Source organism: Stegodyphus dumicola, chromosome 1 (genome assembly GCF_044657685.1).
Source record: "Stegodyphus dumicola isolate Sdum_Otavi_A_Nest chromosome 1, ASM4465768v1".
In the NCBI taxonomy this organism is placed as follows: domain Eukaryota; kingdom Metazoa; phylum Arthropoda; class Arachnida; order Araneae; family Eresidae; genus Stegodyphus; species Stegodyphus dumicola.
The window spans coordinates 88,525,346-88,543,854 of NC_140768.1; the positions used below are offsets into that span (position 1 = coordinate 88,525,346).

At 32.8% G+C, this 18,509-nt stretch overlaps 1 protein-coding gene across 1 annotated transcript in view; it reads left to right on the forward strand.

The window, feature by feature from the left end:
* The window catches only part of LOC118198346 (uncharacterized), an 89,946-nt gene that overhangs the window by 48,798 nt on the left and 22,639 nt on the right, over nt 1–18,509 (forward strand). The window contains exons 9-11 of the mRNA XM_035370002.2: nt 5,268–5,409; nt 13,379–13,545; nt 17,003–17,939. Coding sequence (XP_035225893.1) covers nt 5,268–5,409; nt 13,379–13,545; nt 17,003–17,939 — 1,246 coding nt within the window. The remainder of the gene's footprint in view (nt 1–5,267; nt 5,410–13,378; nt 13,546–17,002; nt 17,940–18,509) is intronic.

Here is an 18,509-nt window from a genome sequence, read left to right on the forward strand (position 1 = left end):
CCAAAAATTCTGATTTCTTCCTCCTATTATTATTGTTAGTGCTTTAATAGCAACTGATATTACTGACTTCAACTCTTTAACTGTCTAACCAACAAAGCTATATATGGTCAATATTTTTACTAATGTCTGTAATTGAGTACCTATATGTATTTCTTGAAATATGACTAACAATATAAAATAAGTATATTATTCTTTAATTATTATTATACAATATTAAAAATAAGTAAACCTGAAGCTGTAAAGAAAAAATCCCAGGTATTGTGGTAATTACATTTTGGAATTATCATGAAGTAAATGTCTTCCGTGGTATTTTATTGAATTTCAAAATTTCATGGCCAAATCCTGGGCTTATTGGAGGGTTAAAAAGTTAGATTTAATTTCAGTGAAACAACAGTTGGGAAAAAATTTTTATACAAAGTCTGAGATCTGGGCATCCAATTTCTGGAATGGTCTAAAATTTGGACTTCAAAGCCACCAACAGTCTTTTTTTCTTTTTGGTATGCTTTACGCATGCACATCTAAAGTTCCCGCCCCCCATAATAAAATATGTGGAGTGTCCCGAATCTTAATTTTACTTTGAAACTAAATAAAATACCTCGTTAGTGAAGAAACAATCATTTTAGCATAAATTTTTGTGATCAGTAATTGTCTCCGGTACGTATCTGCTTGGCATACATCTCAAACCAAAACATTCTACTTAGAAATATTGCTGGTTTTACACCTACTAATATTTTGTATCCCTGATGCCAGCCTGGCAAATCATTATTTATTATATTTTGCTTTCATCACTGCATGTTTATTAACATATGACAACTTGAGTGATGACTCATGCAGCAGTGCCTAAACATTTTTTTTATATTAGTAATTGAATAACAAAGAGTATGGTTACCTTTTATGTTGATATTACGCTTAGTAATGATTACAGATAAGTTATATGCACTAAGAAATGTTGATGAAGAAAAATTTAACAAAAATACACAAATTGCATTTAACCTATCTAGCTTTTAAACTCTTTTTTTTTTTTTTTTTTTTTGGCGTTCGTAATTTAGCCTCTGGTTTAAGGAAATATATGTGATATGAACCAAAAGAAGGTAGGAGAGTGTTCCATTTGATTGTTAATAAAACTTGAAAATAATTGTCATGTTACGGAGTGCTTTCATGGGCAAATTAAATAATGTTAAGTATACCAGTAAAACACTTGTTACTTACAGTATTGTGAGAGATTGATCAGTTGTGGTGCCTGTGAGAAAGACGAGTATATGAAGTATTTCAGTTCTTGCAAACAGTCTCTTATTTTTGTATAAACTTTATGTATCATGTAATGTAAATTGTGAGAATCTATGCAGATAGTCAAAATCCAAGAAATTGAGAAATATTTCTATATTTTTGTTAACTGTAAAGAATTCTGCAAGATTCAGAAATTTTTATTCATTCCATATTCACTGAGAAGTTAACCCACTACAAGTCATGTAAACTTTGTGGCATAGAAAAGGTAACGTCATATGAAATGCTGCCATTTTTGAAAATTACCCTTTAAAAAAAGAATACTGATACAACTTGTTACAACTAGTTATTGAATTTAAAGATTTATTCTTCTCTATACATTCGCAAAAGCAAACTTTTAAAGGAAGGGGGAAGAAAGAAAGAAAACTGCTGCGAAAGTGTGTAAACGAAGTGCAAAAAATTGTAAAGTTTGCATGTGGTTATCTAAACAGAAAACAGCGCAATGATATTTAAAACAAATGTTAATGTTTAAAATTTTAAGAGGGCATATTTGTCTTTTCTGGAATAAAAGCTTATAAATATTTGGAAACTGTAGTTACAGTGTGTTCTAAATTTCTGCATTTTTATGTACAGTTCCTGCAGCTTATTTTAGAACACTGTAAGCATGTTGCCTTCCTATACCGCTTACGGAGTAATTTTGTCATGCTATGTACTGTCCTGTGACCGAATAAAAAAGTTTTCATTTTTGAAGCACCAAAATCTTCATCTATTGGTGTTAAATCCCCCCCCCCCCAGTGTATCAAGGATGTGAGTAACTGTGAAGGGAAGTCTGTGAAGCAAGATGATTCCATTGTCACTATTTTATAAATTCTTTTCAAGTTGGGATGTAAATATTTTCAGAATGCTTGATTTCTTTTATTACTTCATTTTTCTTGTAACACCTCATATATGATGTGATAATAACTTCCTTTTCTCCAAGCTTTTAAGTTCTTCCTTTTAAAAATGGCACTTTTATGATTATATTTTATTACCTTGTGCATGATGCAGGGTAAACTTTACAAATACATCCCCTGTAAAGACTTTTTCCCCACTTCTAAAATATTCACTTTTGTCATTGTTAAATTTTTTTCTGTGTTCAGATTCAATATACAGTACAAAGTCTGAGATCGGGACTCATCCAGACCTCGGCGATTCCGGATATTAGATCATCGGCTTAAAACTTGTAAGAATGGCATGTAGAAATTATAAAATTAAAAAATGAAATCGTGATTTATGTAATAATGAAGCATTTATGATTTAAAGGATAACCAAAAAAAAAAAAAAGCTTAATATTTATTTGTTTACTAACATTTCATTCAATGTAAGTTGTTTAAGTTGCTTTTTTTGTGCTAATATTTTTTCTTTAATTCTGTAGACGGACATAATTTCTTATTCAGTTACAAATTTTCATTGTTCAAGTCCTGTAATTGCTGTGTCGAGAATTCTGACTAAGTTGTCAATTAATTTTTTTTTTTTTTTTTTCTATAACCTCTCTGTCAGTTTCTTCACTATTGGTAGGCGGTAATTTTTGGATAAGGAACTATACCGCAGATTTCACTGTCTGTTAATTGATTGATAATTGGGTATTGTCATTGCAATGAAAAACTTCTGTTATACCATCTTCATTTATCCCCATTCCCACATTTGTTTAAAAAATCCATTAATTTGAAAATTTAACTTTTGGTTTGCGATATCTGAAAACCTTCAGCTATCATATTCACCAACCTCACCATGAAATATGCTAGGCTGGTCGTAAATTATGTTAAGCAGTTTTCTAAAGTATCTGGAGACACATCCTTCCACGATCTTGCAATGCTCCACAAAGCAGATTTTATGGTAAAATATTTCAAAAATTCTTGAATAGTCTTGCCATTATTCAAGAAATTTAACATGGATTTTAAAAATTCTACTTCATATTTGCATTTTAGTACATGCACTCTTCCGATATCCATAGGCTGAATGATTGATGTACAATTTGGAGGAAAGACTAATACGGCGGATACATTATTTTTCACTAAAAACTTTCAAGTGGAGTATGAGCCGAACAGTTGTCTACAACCAGGACAATTTTTGCATTATCTATAAACTTTAGTTGACTTTCTAATGCCATACTCCTCGCATAATTTTCAGGCAAATGTACCTTTATCCCTTTTTCAGCAATTCCACTTTTTGTTTAATGGACATTGAAACATGCTTTCACTTGGTTGATCCTGTTGCAGCTCCAGAATTAGAAACTCTTTTCGACATGACTGAAAGTTGAAACTTTAATTTTCATCAAATTGCTGTACTAAACAGCCTTAAAAAAATAAATAACCTGGATCAAATCAGAAAGTTACGGAATAGCGCAATCTACTATATTGGCTGAAATTCCTTGGAATCAGTATAAGTGTAATTTTAGCCTATCTTAATAGGGTCTGTTATACATTATTTGCTATATATCATGGGATTGGCGACGAAGACAAGTTGTTCCGCTAAATTTTGTCTTGCTTCTATCGCGAACTGAGACAATTAAGCATGATTAAGTTATTTATTATACTTACGTCTGTTTCTTGTGCATGCTTAAGGCTTATCTGAATTCTGAATAAATAAATTCCCACATATACTTGAGGCTTTATCAAAGGCCGACTTTAGATATCTTACCGCCTGATACAGTCTCTTTGAGTCTTAAATTTTGCTACTAAGCACCTCTCTAATTTCTAAATTTTGAATTCCAATGCTTTCCCAAAATTCTAAATAATAAATAAATTATTTTTATCCTTTAATTTTGTTGCTTGGTTCTTCTCTAAATTCCAAAAATTATGTCTTCCCTAAATTTTGCCGCCGGTTCTGGGTTTATGTGAAAAACAAATCAGTTATTCTTCATTCAAATAGCACTAAATGGAATCTTTTGGCCTAAGTATCATTAACAAAATCTATTTTTACCATATGGAAAGAAAATTTTTAAAAATTTTTCTTCATCAATATAAGTTCAGCAATTTAAGTTAAATGCGCTAAAAAGCATATTTAACTAAAATCTATAATCATTGCCAAGCATAATAATATCAACATACAAGGTTACCATACTCTTTGTGCTAACGTAAAAAATTACTAGTGTTAAAAAAAAATGTTTGGGCAGCGCTGCATGAGCCATTACTCAAGTTGACAAGTGTTGATAAACGTGGTGATGAAAGCAAAATATAATAAATAATGATTCGTCAGGTTGACATAAGGGATATAAAATATTAGTAGGTGTAAAATCAATGATATTTCTATCTAGAATGTTTCGGATTGAGATGCATACCAAGCAGATATGCAGCTATGGAGCCAAATTATTGATGACACAAATTTATGCTAAATTATTGTTTCTTCATTAATGAGGTGTTTATGTAGTGCCAAAGGGAAATTAACAATCAAGGTTCTCAACATATTTTATCTACCGGGGGGGGGAGATCAAATGCGCATGCGTAAAGCATTTTTTTTTTTTTTTTTTAAATTGCCGGTTTTGAGGTCTGGATATTGGACGTCCCAGATCTCGGACTTTGTACTGTATTTTCTGAAACATTATATGCATATTTTAAATCACTTTTACTGAAATGTCCCAAAATAATGTTTTCAAAACCTTTATTGTCAATATGTAAATCATGTTGATGACCTCGTCATGCAGTAAACTAACATTTACTGTTTGATACACTGCATTGAACTAAAAATTGTTTCTTTATCAAATTATAAATATGTGTTCTGCAAATAAATGCAGGAACAGCGAATCTATTAAGTTTAGGATAGGTGGGCTGATAATCGTGAGGATGAATTCACTTTGAAATTGCCAAAAGATTTATAAACCCCACCTGACCAATTAAAGGTAAACAGAGGGGCATATTTTGCTGGAATTTTATTTATATCACTGCAAATATGTTAAAGAATGGCTTTATATTGAATTTGAAGAAAGTATAAGCAAACAGTAGTTATAATATAAATTGAAACTTGTCTTGTTTTTTTCTGTTATTATGATGAAAAATATATTTCAGTTGGTGTCTGAATCCCTCATGAAACTTGACATCAGCCACAATAATATCTGTGATGAAGGAATACAGCATTTGAAGCAGGGATTGCTGACTAATCAGTCCTTGCAAACTTTGGTACTAGTGAATACAAAGCTTACATGTGAAGGTAAAAACTTTTGAGTGTATGTGTATGTGTGCATGTGTATATGTAATAGTTAAAATTTAATAGTTTGTGACATAGAATGTCATGTCTGATGATTGTATATTTTAAGCTATCATGTGTATTCACAGAGCTTTATACTTTTTTTTTCATAATTTCTTTGAATTAAATACAACAAAACAATGCACAAGTTCAGAGACAGGTGCTTTAACTGTTCCACAATAAGAAGTTTGCAGTGCACTTAATTATAATTGTGACAGAAAAAAGAGGCTGTGTACAACATACAGGGTTATTCAAAAAGAAAGAGCAGATTTCAAACATTTATTTCTTCCATACTACAAAAGATAGAAACATGATTCTAACATTAATGGATAGAGAAAAGTTTACAATTATGGTATGTATTCAATATGAGCACCGTGTGTTACACGACAAATGTCGAAACGGTGGCTCATTTCATGCCACACACGAATCAGCTGGTCTTTGGTTATCGAATTCACTGCTTCAATAATTCGATGTCGTAGATTTTCAAGAGTGTCAGGCATAGGAGGGATAAAAACACACTCTTTTACGTAACCCCAGAGAAAAAAATCGCAAGGAGTGATATCGGGAGACCAATCTGCTCTTTCTTTTTGAATAACTCTGTATTACTAGAACATTAGATTTAGAATGGTAAAATTGAGTAATTTCTTAATAGGTGGAGCTTAGTATGTCTTCATTTCTCTTATTTTAGTTAAAATTTCAGTTTAATTCTAATTGGATAAAAGATTTTACTTTTGCTTCTGTGCAAGTAAATGCATCATTAGCATTACGTAAGAATAATGTGACATGAATTCATTTTGAAATGATGCACATCAGAAATATTTATTGTGTCTTTTTAGAACAGAAAAGGAAAATAGCCGAATTAAAATGGCCTTGTGACGTTGTGGATGCTTCAGTTGTAACGGAAATAACACTGGTATTGGTGATGCATCACTTTTTATTCACAGCACATACCACAGATACAACATTTAATTAATACATTTAGAAAACTTTAGTAGATATCCGAGCTGGTGACACGATCAGAGACGTTAACGAAGATGGCACTCATCATTACTGGATGAATTAAGTCTCCACACCTCAGCTCGCTGGTGGAGATTCTCAAACTCTTTCCGACAGGCGTTTCACAGAAGTCTCATCTCTTTACACATGCGCATTACTCAGTTAGGTCGTTGCCATTCGCAGTTCTTTAAAATAAGTATTAAAAATGAATTATAGTCCTCGTCATGTGAGGAGTCTGCTAACGAAGTTCTCTCTAGTCGAGAGCATCATAGGTCTTTCTAGTAGAGAGTTCAGGAGCGTTCTTTACAGTCTAACTCCTTCCCCCTCCAGATTTTGTTTTCCTCGGACACAGAGGAAACAAAATTTTATTTTAAGTTCCTACAGGATAAAATACAAGTTCAGGCAGGCGTTCGCTACAAACAAACACCTTCCACCTCCAGTTTTTGTTTCTCCGGACACAGGAGAAGTAAACCTTCACAGTTCACGGTTTCAATAGAGATTGTTCAACATTTTACCAGTTAATTTTAAACCACACTGTTACAAAGGTTCTCCACTCTCATAACCAGGCCATCATAAAAAAATACATATAAAAATACATATACAATGTATAAAAAACCAACACAAAAATTTTTGTCTTTAAGGATAAAGCTAACAATTTACTATATAGTATGAATTTTTAAAAAAATACAATATACATAATCAAATAACAAGACAATTTAAAAGAAATGATAACTAGTCTCTTTAACTGGCATGTACAGAGTTTCTACTTAAGCAGTCTACATTTAAGTTGTCACTTCCCTTTTTATGATGTATCGTAAAATTATAAGATTGCAAGGCTAAGGCCCAGCATAACAATCGACCATTTCTACCTGCATTATTTTTTAGCCATACTAGGGGATTATGGTCAGTTTGAATTGAAAATTTAGTCTGCCCATCTATATACCCTTCCAATTTATTTATTCCATACAGAATTGCAGCACACTCTTTTTCAGTGGTGGAATACTTCCGCTCACTATCTGTAAATTTTTTACTGAGATACAATATGGGATGTTCTTTCCCTTTAGCATCCTTCTGGGCTAAAACAACACCATATCCTTGATCTGATGCATCTGTCTGTAGTATAAATGGTTTAGAAAAATCGGGTGCATGTAGCACTGGCGTACTAGATAGCTTTTCTTTTGACGATTTGAATGATTCATTACATTCATCATTCCAAACAATTTTACCCCTTTTCTTATTCTCTTTTAACAAATCTGTCAAAGGTGCGGCTATAGCAGAAAACATAGGTATATATTGTCTGTAGTATCCAGCCAACCCTAAGAAAGCTCTAATCTCAGTTTTAGTTGTGGGAACAGGAAAATTTTGAACCGCTTCTATTTTTAGTTCTGCTGGAGAACGATTTCCTCGACCTACTATGTGACCGAGATATTGCACTTCTTCTTGTGCAAACTTGCACTTAGCGGGTTTAATAGTTAAATTGGCTGTTCTTATTCTTTCTAAAATTTCATGTAAATGTTGTAAATGTTCCTCCCGCGTTTCAGAAAAAAAATAGCAATATCATCTAAATAAGGGGTAGCATATTTCTCACATCCGCACAATATTTCGCTCATCATTTTACTGAAATAATAAGGAACATTTTTGAGCCCAAATGGCATGCACAAAGGCCTATATATGCCAAAATTTGTAGCAAATGCAGCAATTTTCTGCGCCCTGGGGGTCAGCGGAGTTTGCCAATACTCTGCTTGTTTTACTTCCGCTTTTTACTACTTCTAATAAAGGGGCAAGTTCTTTACTTTTTTGTTGTTCATCAATAAAAGTACTTGAGTCTATTTGAATCGCTGGACTTGTGGGGACAGAAAGGTCGACAGGAGGCAATATCTCTCTGTTTTCAGACTTCTCATGAGCATCGTCCTCCTCTTCCAATTCTGACTCATTCTGCTCAGAATTTTGATTCGTCTCACTTAAATTTTTTGCTTCCTTAAATTGTTGTGCTTGAGATTGAGTAACGACCGCATTAACATTCCCGACATACGACGAATAATTTTTCTCAGTTCCTCTGAGAAGAGCCGCTGTCTGGTTGCCTAATATATATCCTCCTTGGTCTAAATGGTCTCCTATAACAGCTGCTTTGGTGGTTACTGTACCCAAATCGCATTCAATATCTACTTCAGCAACAGGTAAACAAGTCATATGATCATCCAGCAAATGTCGAACCCACACATGTTCCCCCTTCATTCTATCTCTGTCTACATATTTCTGACAAATAATATCTACCGTTGCTCCCTTATCTCTTAGAATAGGTACTTCAAAACCATTTACTCTTCCATTTAATATATAGGGATCTAACAGATTCTTCTCTGATCTCCCGCTTATCCGATACAAATCTGCTTTTTGAGTTTTAAAATTAGGGCATTGAGGATGTAAATGGTCAAAAGATCCACATTCATAACACTGTAGTCTTTTTCTCCTATCAAAGTTCGAGTCCGACTTTTTCCCAGCATTGCGTGCATTATCATCTTTTTTAAATTGTGTGCCTTTAGGGGTTTTCCTATTTTTGAAAACGTTACCAGTGGACTGAAAAACACCCATTTGTTTACCTGATGTTTTCGTTTTCAGTTCACCCAATTTCGTTTTTCCAACCATTGTCTTTTTCACATCTTCAAATTCCTCTATTTTACCCACCAACTGTTTTGGTGAAGTGATCGTGGCCCATTCATCTATAAAATGTTCCTTAAACTCATTAGGCGTGTGCCTTTTAATCTGATCTACCAACATTAAATCCTTGAGTTGCTCAAATGTTTTGATTTTTAATCCCTTAAGCCACCCATCTAAAAATGTCTTAATTTCGTGATAAAAATTGTACCACGTAGAATCCGGATTTTTTTGAGTCTTAACAAGAAGTTGCCAAAACTTCTCAGCACTTAACTTAAATCTTTTAAGTAGTAATTCTTTAATATGTTGGTAATCTCTAGTCTGTTCTTCGGGCTCCCAGCCATTATATTATTTATCTCAACCGGAAGGACACCAATGAGATATGACACCCATTGATCCATAGGCAGTTTTAAAACTTTAGCTTGCCTCTCAAAAAGTTCTAAGAATAAACTAATATCATCAGTTTTTAAATTAAACTTGGGCATAAGTTTCTGAAAATTCTGATTAAATACCATTTCACCTCCAGGTTTAGCAGATTCAGTGTTCTGTTTTGCTTTAAGGCATTCTAGTTCTAACTGCTGCTTTTTAATTTCTTTATTTTGTTGTAGTATCTGAAATTCCCTCTTCCTAGCTTCCTGTTCTAACTGTAATTCTTTCGCTCTTGTTCTTCTCTAAGTTTTCCTTTTCTATCCTATCAGTCATAATACTTTCTAACAAATTTTTAACAAATTCTTTCTCATAATTTTTACTATTCGTTATTAATTGTTTTAAATCTATCACTTTCATATCTTCTAAAGCTATTTCCCCAAGTTCTGTCGCGACAAGGAATAGATCCTTTTTCTTAGCTTTCCCCAAAAATGGCATTTTCACAAAAATAATTGCTCAAAACAAATCATATTTCAAATAGTTATTCACAAATAATACACATAAAAATATATCAGAGATATAAAAAACACTAACTTTTCTTCTTTCTTACAAAATTAGGCAAATGAAAATAAAAGGTTAATAAAAGCATTAATGATTTTGAATTTATTTCCATTAAAACACAAAACGAATAAACATCCTTAATGAATATTTCGTATAAAAAATAATAACAAATTCTTTTCATTTAATACAGCCAGACAGAAAAACCAGAGTGGCGCCAATAAATATAAACACCTCTAATTAACTTTCGTTTTCATGACAGCTACTTCCGTTGGCAACCACATGGCCAAGGCAAATACTACGTGAATCGATAGGCACAGGATTAAATCAGAACACTATTAGAACTTTTCTTTACTGCTCAAAGCTTTAATTTTTATACAATGAAATGATAAAATTTAACATTCTACTTATCAAAAAATACACATCATATTAAAATACAGCACTGGTGTGCTTTCATGAGAAAACCAAAGTAACAAGTTTTTTTAATGCATTCAACAACTTACTTCTTTCACAAGCATTTAACATAAATTTTCTTCTAATGACTTAGAAATGAAAATTGCAATATTGCACTGATGTGCTTTCACGTATACACAAAATAAACAGTTCAGATTCTATCACACCAATTTATAGTGTCACACAATCACACAATGTTAAACATAAATACACGGATGTGCTGTTTATTTACGGGAATGGATTTTTCCCATTATCATACAAAAGAAAAATATATCGTTAGATATATAAATGCAACACTCTGATTGTTAAACTCTTATGCACTGACGTGCTATAAAATGCACTGATGTGCTATGTGTTAATGGAAAAATGTTTTCCGAATATACCACAAAAGGAAAATATCTTGTTAGATATATAAACCAAACACATTGAGTGTTTAAACTTATATGCACTGATGTGCTACTTCTGCTTTGGGAATTCATTTCCCGAATAAGTAATAAATAACTACATTATACTCCTCAGGCCTGAAAATGAACATTGTGGAGAACACATACCTTGTCTCTTGTCACACAAATCTCGGTGGAACCTCCAATTTTTATTTTCATCTGTGACGTCGTGGATGCTTTAGTGGTAACGGAATTAACACTGATATTGGTGATGCATCACTTTTTATTCACAGCACATACCACAGATACAACATTTAATTAATACATTTAGAAAACTTTAGTAGATATCCAAGCTGGTGACACGATCAGAGACGTTAACGAAGATGGCACTCGTCATTACTGGACGAATTAAGTCTCCACACCTCAGCTCGCTGGTGGAGATTCTCAAACTCTTTCTGGCAGGAGTCTCACAGAAGTCTCATCTCTTTACTCAAGTGCATTACTCAGTTAGGTCGTTGCCATTCACAGTTCTTTAAAATAAGTATTAAAAATAAATTATAGTCCTCGTCGTGTGAGAAGTCTGCTAATGAAGTTCTCTCTAGTCGAGAGCATCATAGGTCTTTCTAATAGAGAGTTCTGGAGCGTTCTTTACATCCTTTTATAACTTTTATACAGTCAAAAGTCTTTAATCCGGACTCTTCGGGACTTCGGCGATTCTGGATTATCGATTTTTCCGGATTATAGATCATCAGTTTAAATCTGGCAAGATGGCATGCAGAAATTATAAAATTAAAAATATGAAACCGTAATTTATAAAATAATGAGCAATTATGATCTAAAGGGTATCAAAATTTACAAAAAAAAAGAAGCTTAATATTTATTTGTTTACTTTATTAAACATTTCTTTCAACGCGCGATTGCGTAAAGCATACCTTACGCATAGCCGAAATTAGAAAATTGCAACCAGAAAACTATTTGATTTGTATTCGTGATATTTATAATGACGAGGAATTTGATTTAAATCATATCAAAGACAGAGTAAATGAGATTAAATACTACATTTAGTAAGGATTCTAAGCCGAATAAAATAAAAACATCTGCCCTGAAGATAACGATAGTGCTGACAGAACAACTTCCAGTTCATTGCGTGCCGCGACGTCCCCCCCCCACGCAGAGCAGCGTGAAATTGATAAACAGATTTTGGAACGGTTAGATAAACAAAGGATATGCCTTTATTCATTTTTTGTAGCAATTCGCTTTTTGTTTGATGGACATCGAAACATACTTTCGTTTTCTAGATCCTTTGGGAGCTCCAGCATCGGAAATTCTATTTGACATAATCGAAAGTTCAAGCTTACTTTTATAAAATTGCTCTTACAGTCTGCAAAAAATAATAAGCTGGATCCAATTCGAAGATTAAGGAACAACGCAATCATCAACATTAACTGAAATAGATAATTAGATAATTTTAGCTTATACCGTCCATTATAAATTAAGCGCGCACGCGAAAGCGTATTCTGCGCTTGCGCAGACGTATATGTGCAGTCGTAAATGTCTTGCGCGCACGCGTAAAACGCCTGTGCGCATGCGTCAACGCGGCACATGCGCAGAAAGATTTTAGCTTTGAGGTCCGAATTAACGACTTTTGACTGTAATCATTCTAAACCAAGTATAGGAATTCTCTTTAAAAAAAAAGTTTGAAAAGAAATACTTGTGTAAAATTTTTAACAAGTATTTTTTTCATAAAAATTGCAAAAATTTTTAACATAAAATTTTTTTCTTTGTCTTCAGGACATCAAATAATAAATTCAGATTCTTTCATTTGTAGCCTCTAATACTGAAAATTTAGCATCTTTGGATTTAATATTATTTCTTTACATTTATCGAAAGAGCTGTGATAATTGGCTTTTCCATCGCTTCTTTTAGAGCATTGCCTTGATTAATAGTTTATTCATCTTGAATATATTCGTTGTCAGAATCTGCTTCCATAACAACATTGGAACTGTCACAGTTCGTTGTGTTTTGCATAGTAAGGGTAGCAGGCAGGTCTAGACTTGTTTGGTTTGGTGTACGTGCACAACATAGCTAATGTCGTTGGACAATGTATAAGTTAGCACATAGAATAATATTTTGAATGTCAAAGCATTTTTTTGTTATAGAGAGATTAGTTATATTGTAGTGTGATTGTACTTTTGATTTTAAGGTAATAGTTTAATAAAATAATTTATTTTTTATATATGTGAACTGTTTGGTGTCTAGGACCCCTTTCTTAAAATTAAAAGACGGTTTTTGAACTTATTCAAAAGAAATGTCATTTTAAAAATCAACAAACCATAGTTTGTTAACTAGTATGATGCAAGTAGCAAGTATCACTTGCATTAGGGAAGGAATGCTCTTGTAGGGCCTCTATGAAATTTCATAAAAGTATTTAGAAAAATGATGATTGCTTAATTTTTCATATAAATTTCTTTGGTTGTTTCATGCACAATAAATTATAAAAAAAAAAAAATACTGTATTCCATTAGGTGCAGTAGCTTTAGCAGAATTTATTGCAGACAATCAGCACATCGCCTGCCTGGACATAAAGGAAAATGATATACGACTAGCAGGATTAATGGCTCTTGCATTGTCAATGAAACATAATCTGAGCATGGTAAATTTAAGTGTGGACCAAACAATCAAGACTGATTCGGTAAATTTTTGTTATTTTATGTCAGTCTTTTTTTTTTTATTATAATTACTCTAGTTTTTTAATGCAAAGCAATCATACATAAAGGGAATAGTAAACATAATATTATTTTAGCTTCTGTAACATTTTAAAAATTCATAACAGGTAACCTGTGAACAGTACAAAGTCCGAAATCGGACTCATTGGGACTTCAGCGATTTCGGATTTTTCCGGATATTAGATCAATATGCAATCTAATCAAATCTGCAAAATGTGTAATCTAATCTTCTCATTTAATCTCAAAATAAAACATTCTTTTATCAATTTGAGTACTACATTGCTTATGAACATACGTTATTTTTCAATAATTGCAGAAACCATTCCATAGTGGTAAAATAGAAAATGTCTTCTATTATTTTCATAAACTGTTGATGGGAATTTGATTTCTCTGGACTCATGTTTTTCAGTATTAGTCTAAAGTTGGTATGCCAGCATTTGTGTTAATAAACGGAGTTCTAATGTAATATTCATAGTAATGATAATTTAAAATCTGAATTACTGTGTCACAAGAACATGAGGAGTATAATTGAGCATGCCATTAGTAGAAAAAAGGCTGGAAATCAGCTTTGCTTATATTACAGCTAAATTGTATGAGATGTGATCAAAAAGTATTGGACTGATGCCATATGCTTGGAATAAAAATCAATCAAATAAAGCTGTATGTCACACGCAGACCTTGGATCAAGTCATACATGTTCTTGTGTTATAAACTCCTAGCTCACTTCACTTGTTTATAGAAGTGATTTGAATGAATGTATTAAGTATTCAGAGAACATCCACTATGCATAGAAAGCTCAGCAGTCAAGCTCACTTCACTTGTTTATAGAAGTGATTTGAATGAATGTATTAAGTATTCAGAGAACATCCACTATGCATAGAAAGCTCAGCAGTCAAGCTCACTTCACTTGTTTATAGAAGTGATTTGAATGAATGTTTTAGAGAACATCCACTATGCATAGAAAGCTCAGCAGTCAACTGCCACCAAATTTTGGCAAAAGCTTGGTGATATTTCTTCTGTGGAGACATTTACAAAATTCCAAAAAGTATAGGCATATGTGAGTCACATATGAGAATTTTGAGTAATTCTGGTGTTTCAGAGATGGCCAAGAAAATGTCAGACATCCTGGAAAAAAATTGTAGCCTGCAAGACTGAAAACACCAAAGATTTCCCTTCAGCTGTACAGATGTACATAAAAATCATTCAATTACTCTTTGAAAGATATCTGAAAAATTCTAAGTAAAGGTTCAGTTTAATTCAGTTCATTCTTGCTAAAAATCTGGGTATGAGACTGCCTACAAAATTTGTGCCAAAAATAATTTTTCAGGAGATTAAAAGGAAAACCAAGTATCAATGTAAAATCATCTTGGTTGCTCCAAAAATGATGAAAACTTCTTGAAAATGACCATAACACAAAACGAATTATGAGTCTGTGTCCATAACTCTGGAATCAAGACTCATTCTTTGAAGTGGAAGGCTCCTACATTTCTAAGACCCAAGAAAATCTGAATCATTTAAAGCAATGTGAAGACACATCTGATTTATATATATATATTGCACTGGCATTATCATCTTGGATGTGGTATGTTGGAGCATTCGAGGAATGATTTTTTTTATCAGAAATGCCCAGAACTGCATGTGGTGAGTAAGTGGCAACTTCATCATTACAATGCACCTATCAAGTTCAAACCATTTAGGGATTTTGGTCCAAGCGTAAAATTTGCCAGGTTAAACAGCCACCATATTCTTAAGATTTTGCCCCCCCTGCACTTTTTCTTCTCTCCTGAAATCCAGTTTTACTTGAAAAGAACGGAAATTCAAGAGAATACAACCAGATAGCTGTATGCTGTCCCAAGAAAAAGTTTCAGGCATACTTGACTGCTTTGAAGAAGAGTAGTTATCAGATTAGTAAGCAGAGAGGTCTCCTTTCCTAATATCTCCAGTTCCTGTACTTTTGTGTCTTAATATTTATTAGGAGAATCCAGTGTTTACTAGGATTGTCTTGAAATTTCTAGATGTATTAAAGTGAATCATGTTGTGAAGATACTGTGTTAAACAAAGTTTGAAATTCTTAGCTATATTAAAATCATATTGTTTGGATACTGCAGTATATATGAAAAATACCTCTAACCATGTTTTAGTTTTTTACTTCCTTGTACGAAGTAAAAAGGAAGTTTTGTAATCGCAAAAAGTTTCAGGCTGCATATTTCAACGAAAATATCCATTTTGACCGCTTTCGAATGCAATTTAACGATGTTTTTGCGTGATATCTGTACGTAAGGACAGAATAAAAAGACTTTTCCTCCCAAAAAATTATAAAACTGCTTTAAAATGAATTGTGAAGAGAATTTTTCATGGCATCTGTACGAACGTGTATACGTACGTACGTATCTCGCATACTCAAAAACAAGTAGCCTCAGAATGTTGAAATTTTGTATATAGGTCTACTATAATATGTAGATGTGCACCTTTTATTTTGGTTGCAATCGGCCGCACCAAACATATATAAATATATTTATATATATATACACTCTGTTACCCGGTTGAGTGATCGCAGTTTCTTTACTCTTACATGTTTGTAAATTGTACATTTTTTGCTTTAAAAAGATTGAATTATGTTGTTCTTATCTTCCGTTAAGGTTTTTATACCTTTAGTAAATCTGTATGCAATATTTTTAGAATTATCAACAATTTTAAAGTTGTTTAAGTGCCGCTAAGCCTTTTTTTTTAATGTTGGCCATTGATTGTTTACATTTGAAAAAGCAGACTAGTGGATTTGTTGCCGGTCTAGAGAAACTTAGCTTCGCAACAACAAAGATAAAGCCTTCGTTTATTATTGCCAATTAAATCATGCTTAATCCTTTCTGGAATTTTTTCAAGGAAATAAGTGTTTAAGATTTACTTCGTAATTTTTTAATACAGATATTTGGAGTTTTAATGTATTTTTGCCATGTCGCGAAGTGAAAACTGAATTAATTGAATGAGAAATACTCAATCGTCTGTGAAAAGCTGTTTCTTTTTTGTTTTGTTTACTTAATTTTTTCTATACATCACTCTAGCTGTATTGTAGTATTTGAATAAAGTATGTGGCAACAATTAGATAATTCTTTAAATGATATAAATTTTGTGCATTCTGAGTTATAATATGAACAAAATATAATACTGTTAAGTGAATCTAGTGCCAGAGTGTCGCTATGGTAAACAAATAGAGTGAATTTTAAAGAATGCATTTATTCTATTGTGGTTTATGTGCTGTCAGCGAAGTAGATTTAATTCAATTCAATAAGTTTAAACGAAATGCAAGTAAAAATGTGTTTAATTTAATATTCCGTTCAAGGAAGTCATGTGGTGTACATATCAGATTTTTTATCTTCATAAAAGAAATTGCTAAATAAATTTTAATTCATAATTTTTGTGTTTTAGGATTCTGATGGGATGAGTAACCAACAAAGTCTATTGCAAGATATTAAAGATTACTGCCAAAGAAACAGAAATAAACTAGAAAGTACTAAATTGCATGATAAAAATGTAAACTTTGTTGTCCAGAATGCTAATATTCCTGTTGTTCATAATGAAACTGAGCTCACTTCGTTGATCAGGGAAAAGACTTCTCAGCGTACTCATGTGGCCAATAATGTAAATGCTTCTACCATGGGAATGGTTAGCAGTGCTTCATTTCCAACAGATTCAAAGTCAACTGCAACATCTTCATCAGGTTTGCCAAGGAATCGATTCCAGGTGTGTAGAGTTTTTCTGGATAATGATAAACATTTCCCGGATGCATCAGAATTGAGCAATAGCAGTGATCAGACATCCAGAAATGATGATTCATTCATCCATTCGGAAGAATCTGTTTTTCTTCCATCATCTCCTAATGAGAGTGGTTATGACAGCACTTCATCTTCTCCTCTCTCCGACAGGCTTAAACATCGCGAAGAAGACAAAGTCCGTTACATTCGTCATCAGGATTCCCTTGCAATTCACAAGCAGCATGTTAGCAACAAGCACGAGGAAGATGAAGATGAGGTCAATGTTGATAACCACAACAGTGATATTCTCAACAATGGAGATTCTGTAGAGGAAAGTAGTCCAAATGATGTCTCATCTGAAAATCAATCAAATACTCGTAGATCAAGTACTGGGAAAGTCAAGAAATTAACGTTTGTCTTACCTGATGATTTCTGTGAAGATAGCAATGGAAGGAGGAAAGACAGGAGAATGAGTACTCCAACCTTGGCTTCACAGAGGCTTATTCAGCAGAAATCAAATGCTCTAAACCTAAAACTTGGAAGACAGCTAGAAGGTTTAGATCTTAAAAGCTCAGTTCCCCTTTCTCCCACAAGACTACGGGAAGGCTTAAGTAAGACTTTATTTTATTTTAGGATTATGTATTGGGTGATCAAAAGATTTCTATTCAATAATATTTTCATTAGATGTATAAATACATGCCATATCTAAGCTTAGCCAATGTGAAGGTCATGATTAAGTCATACAATTAGTAAAATTTTAATTATTAGTAAAATTTTTGCAACTTATATATTGGCGGCATCATTGTTACCCCAAATGCATAAACCAGAGTGTTATACTCTTAATATGCATTAAAATTTGGCCGTCTTTTTTTTTTAAACCTTTAAACCAATTTTTTAATGTTTTAGCATCTTTTTATTGCAATGCCATTGAGAATTGTGATAAGAAAGTAATCTTAATAATGTCAGTTAAAGACTTGCTGTGTAGTAGTGCCATTTCTCTTGTTATAAGAATCATGGGTCAGAGTAGTTGCCCTTAAATGGAAGACCATAAGAGGCCATAGTTCAGGTCTCTCGTTTATTATATGAAATTTTCATATCTGGTCATCTGTTCATGCACTGAAGGGCCTTGATTCCTGTTGGATGATTATGTGATTAAATCTGTATCAGCTATTTTCATATGG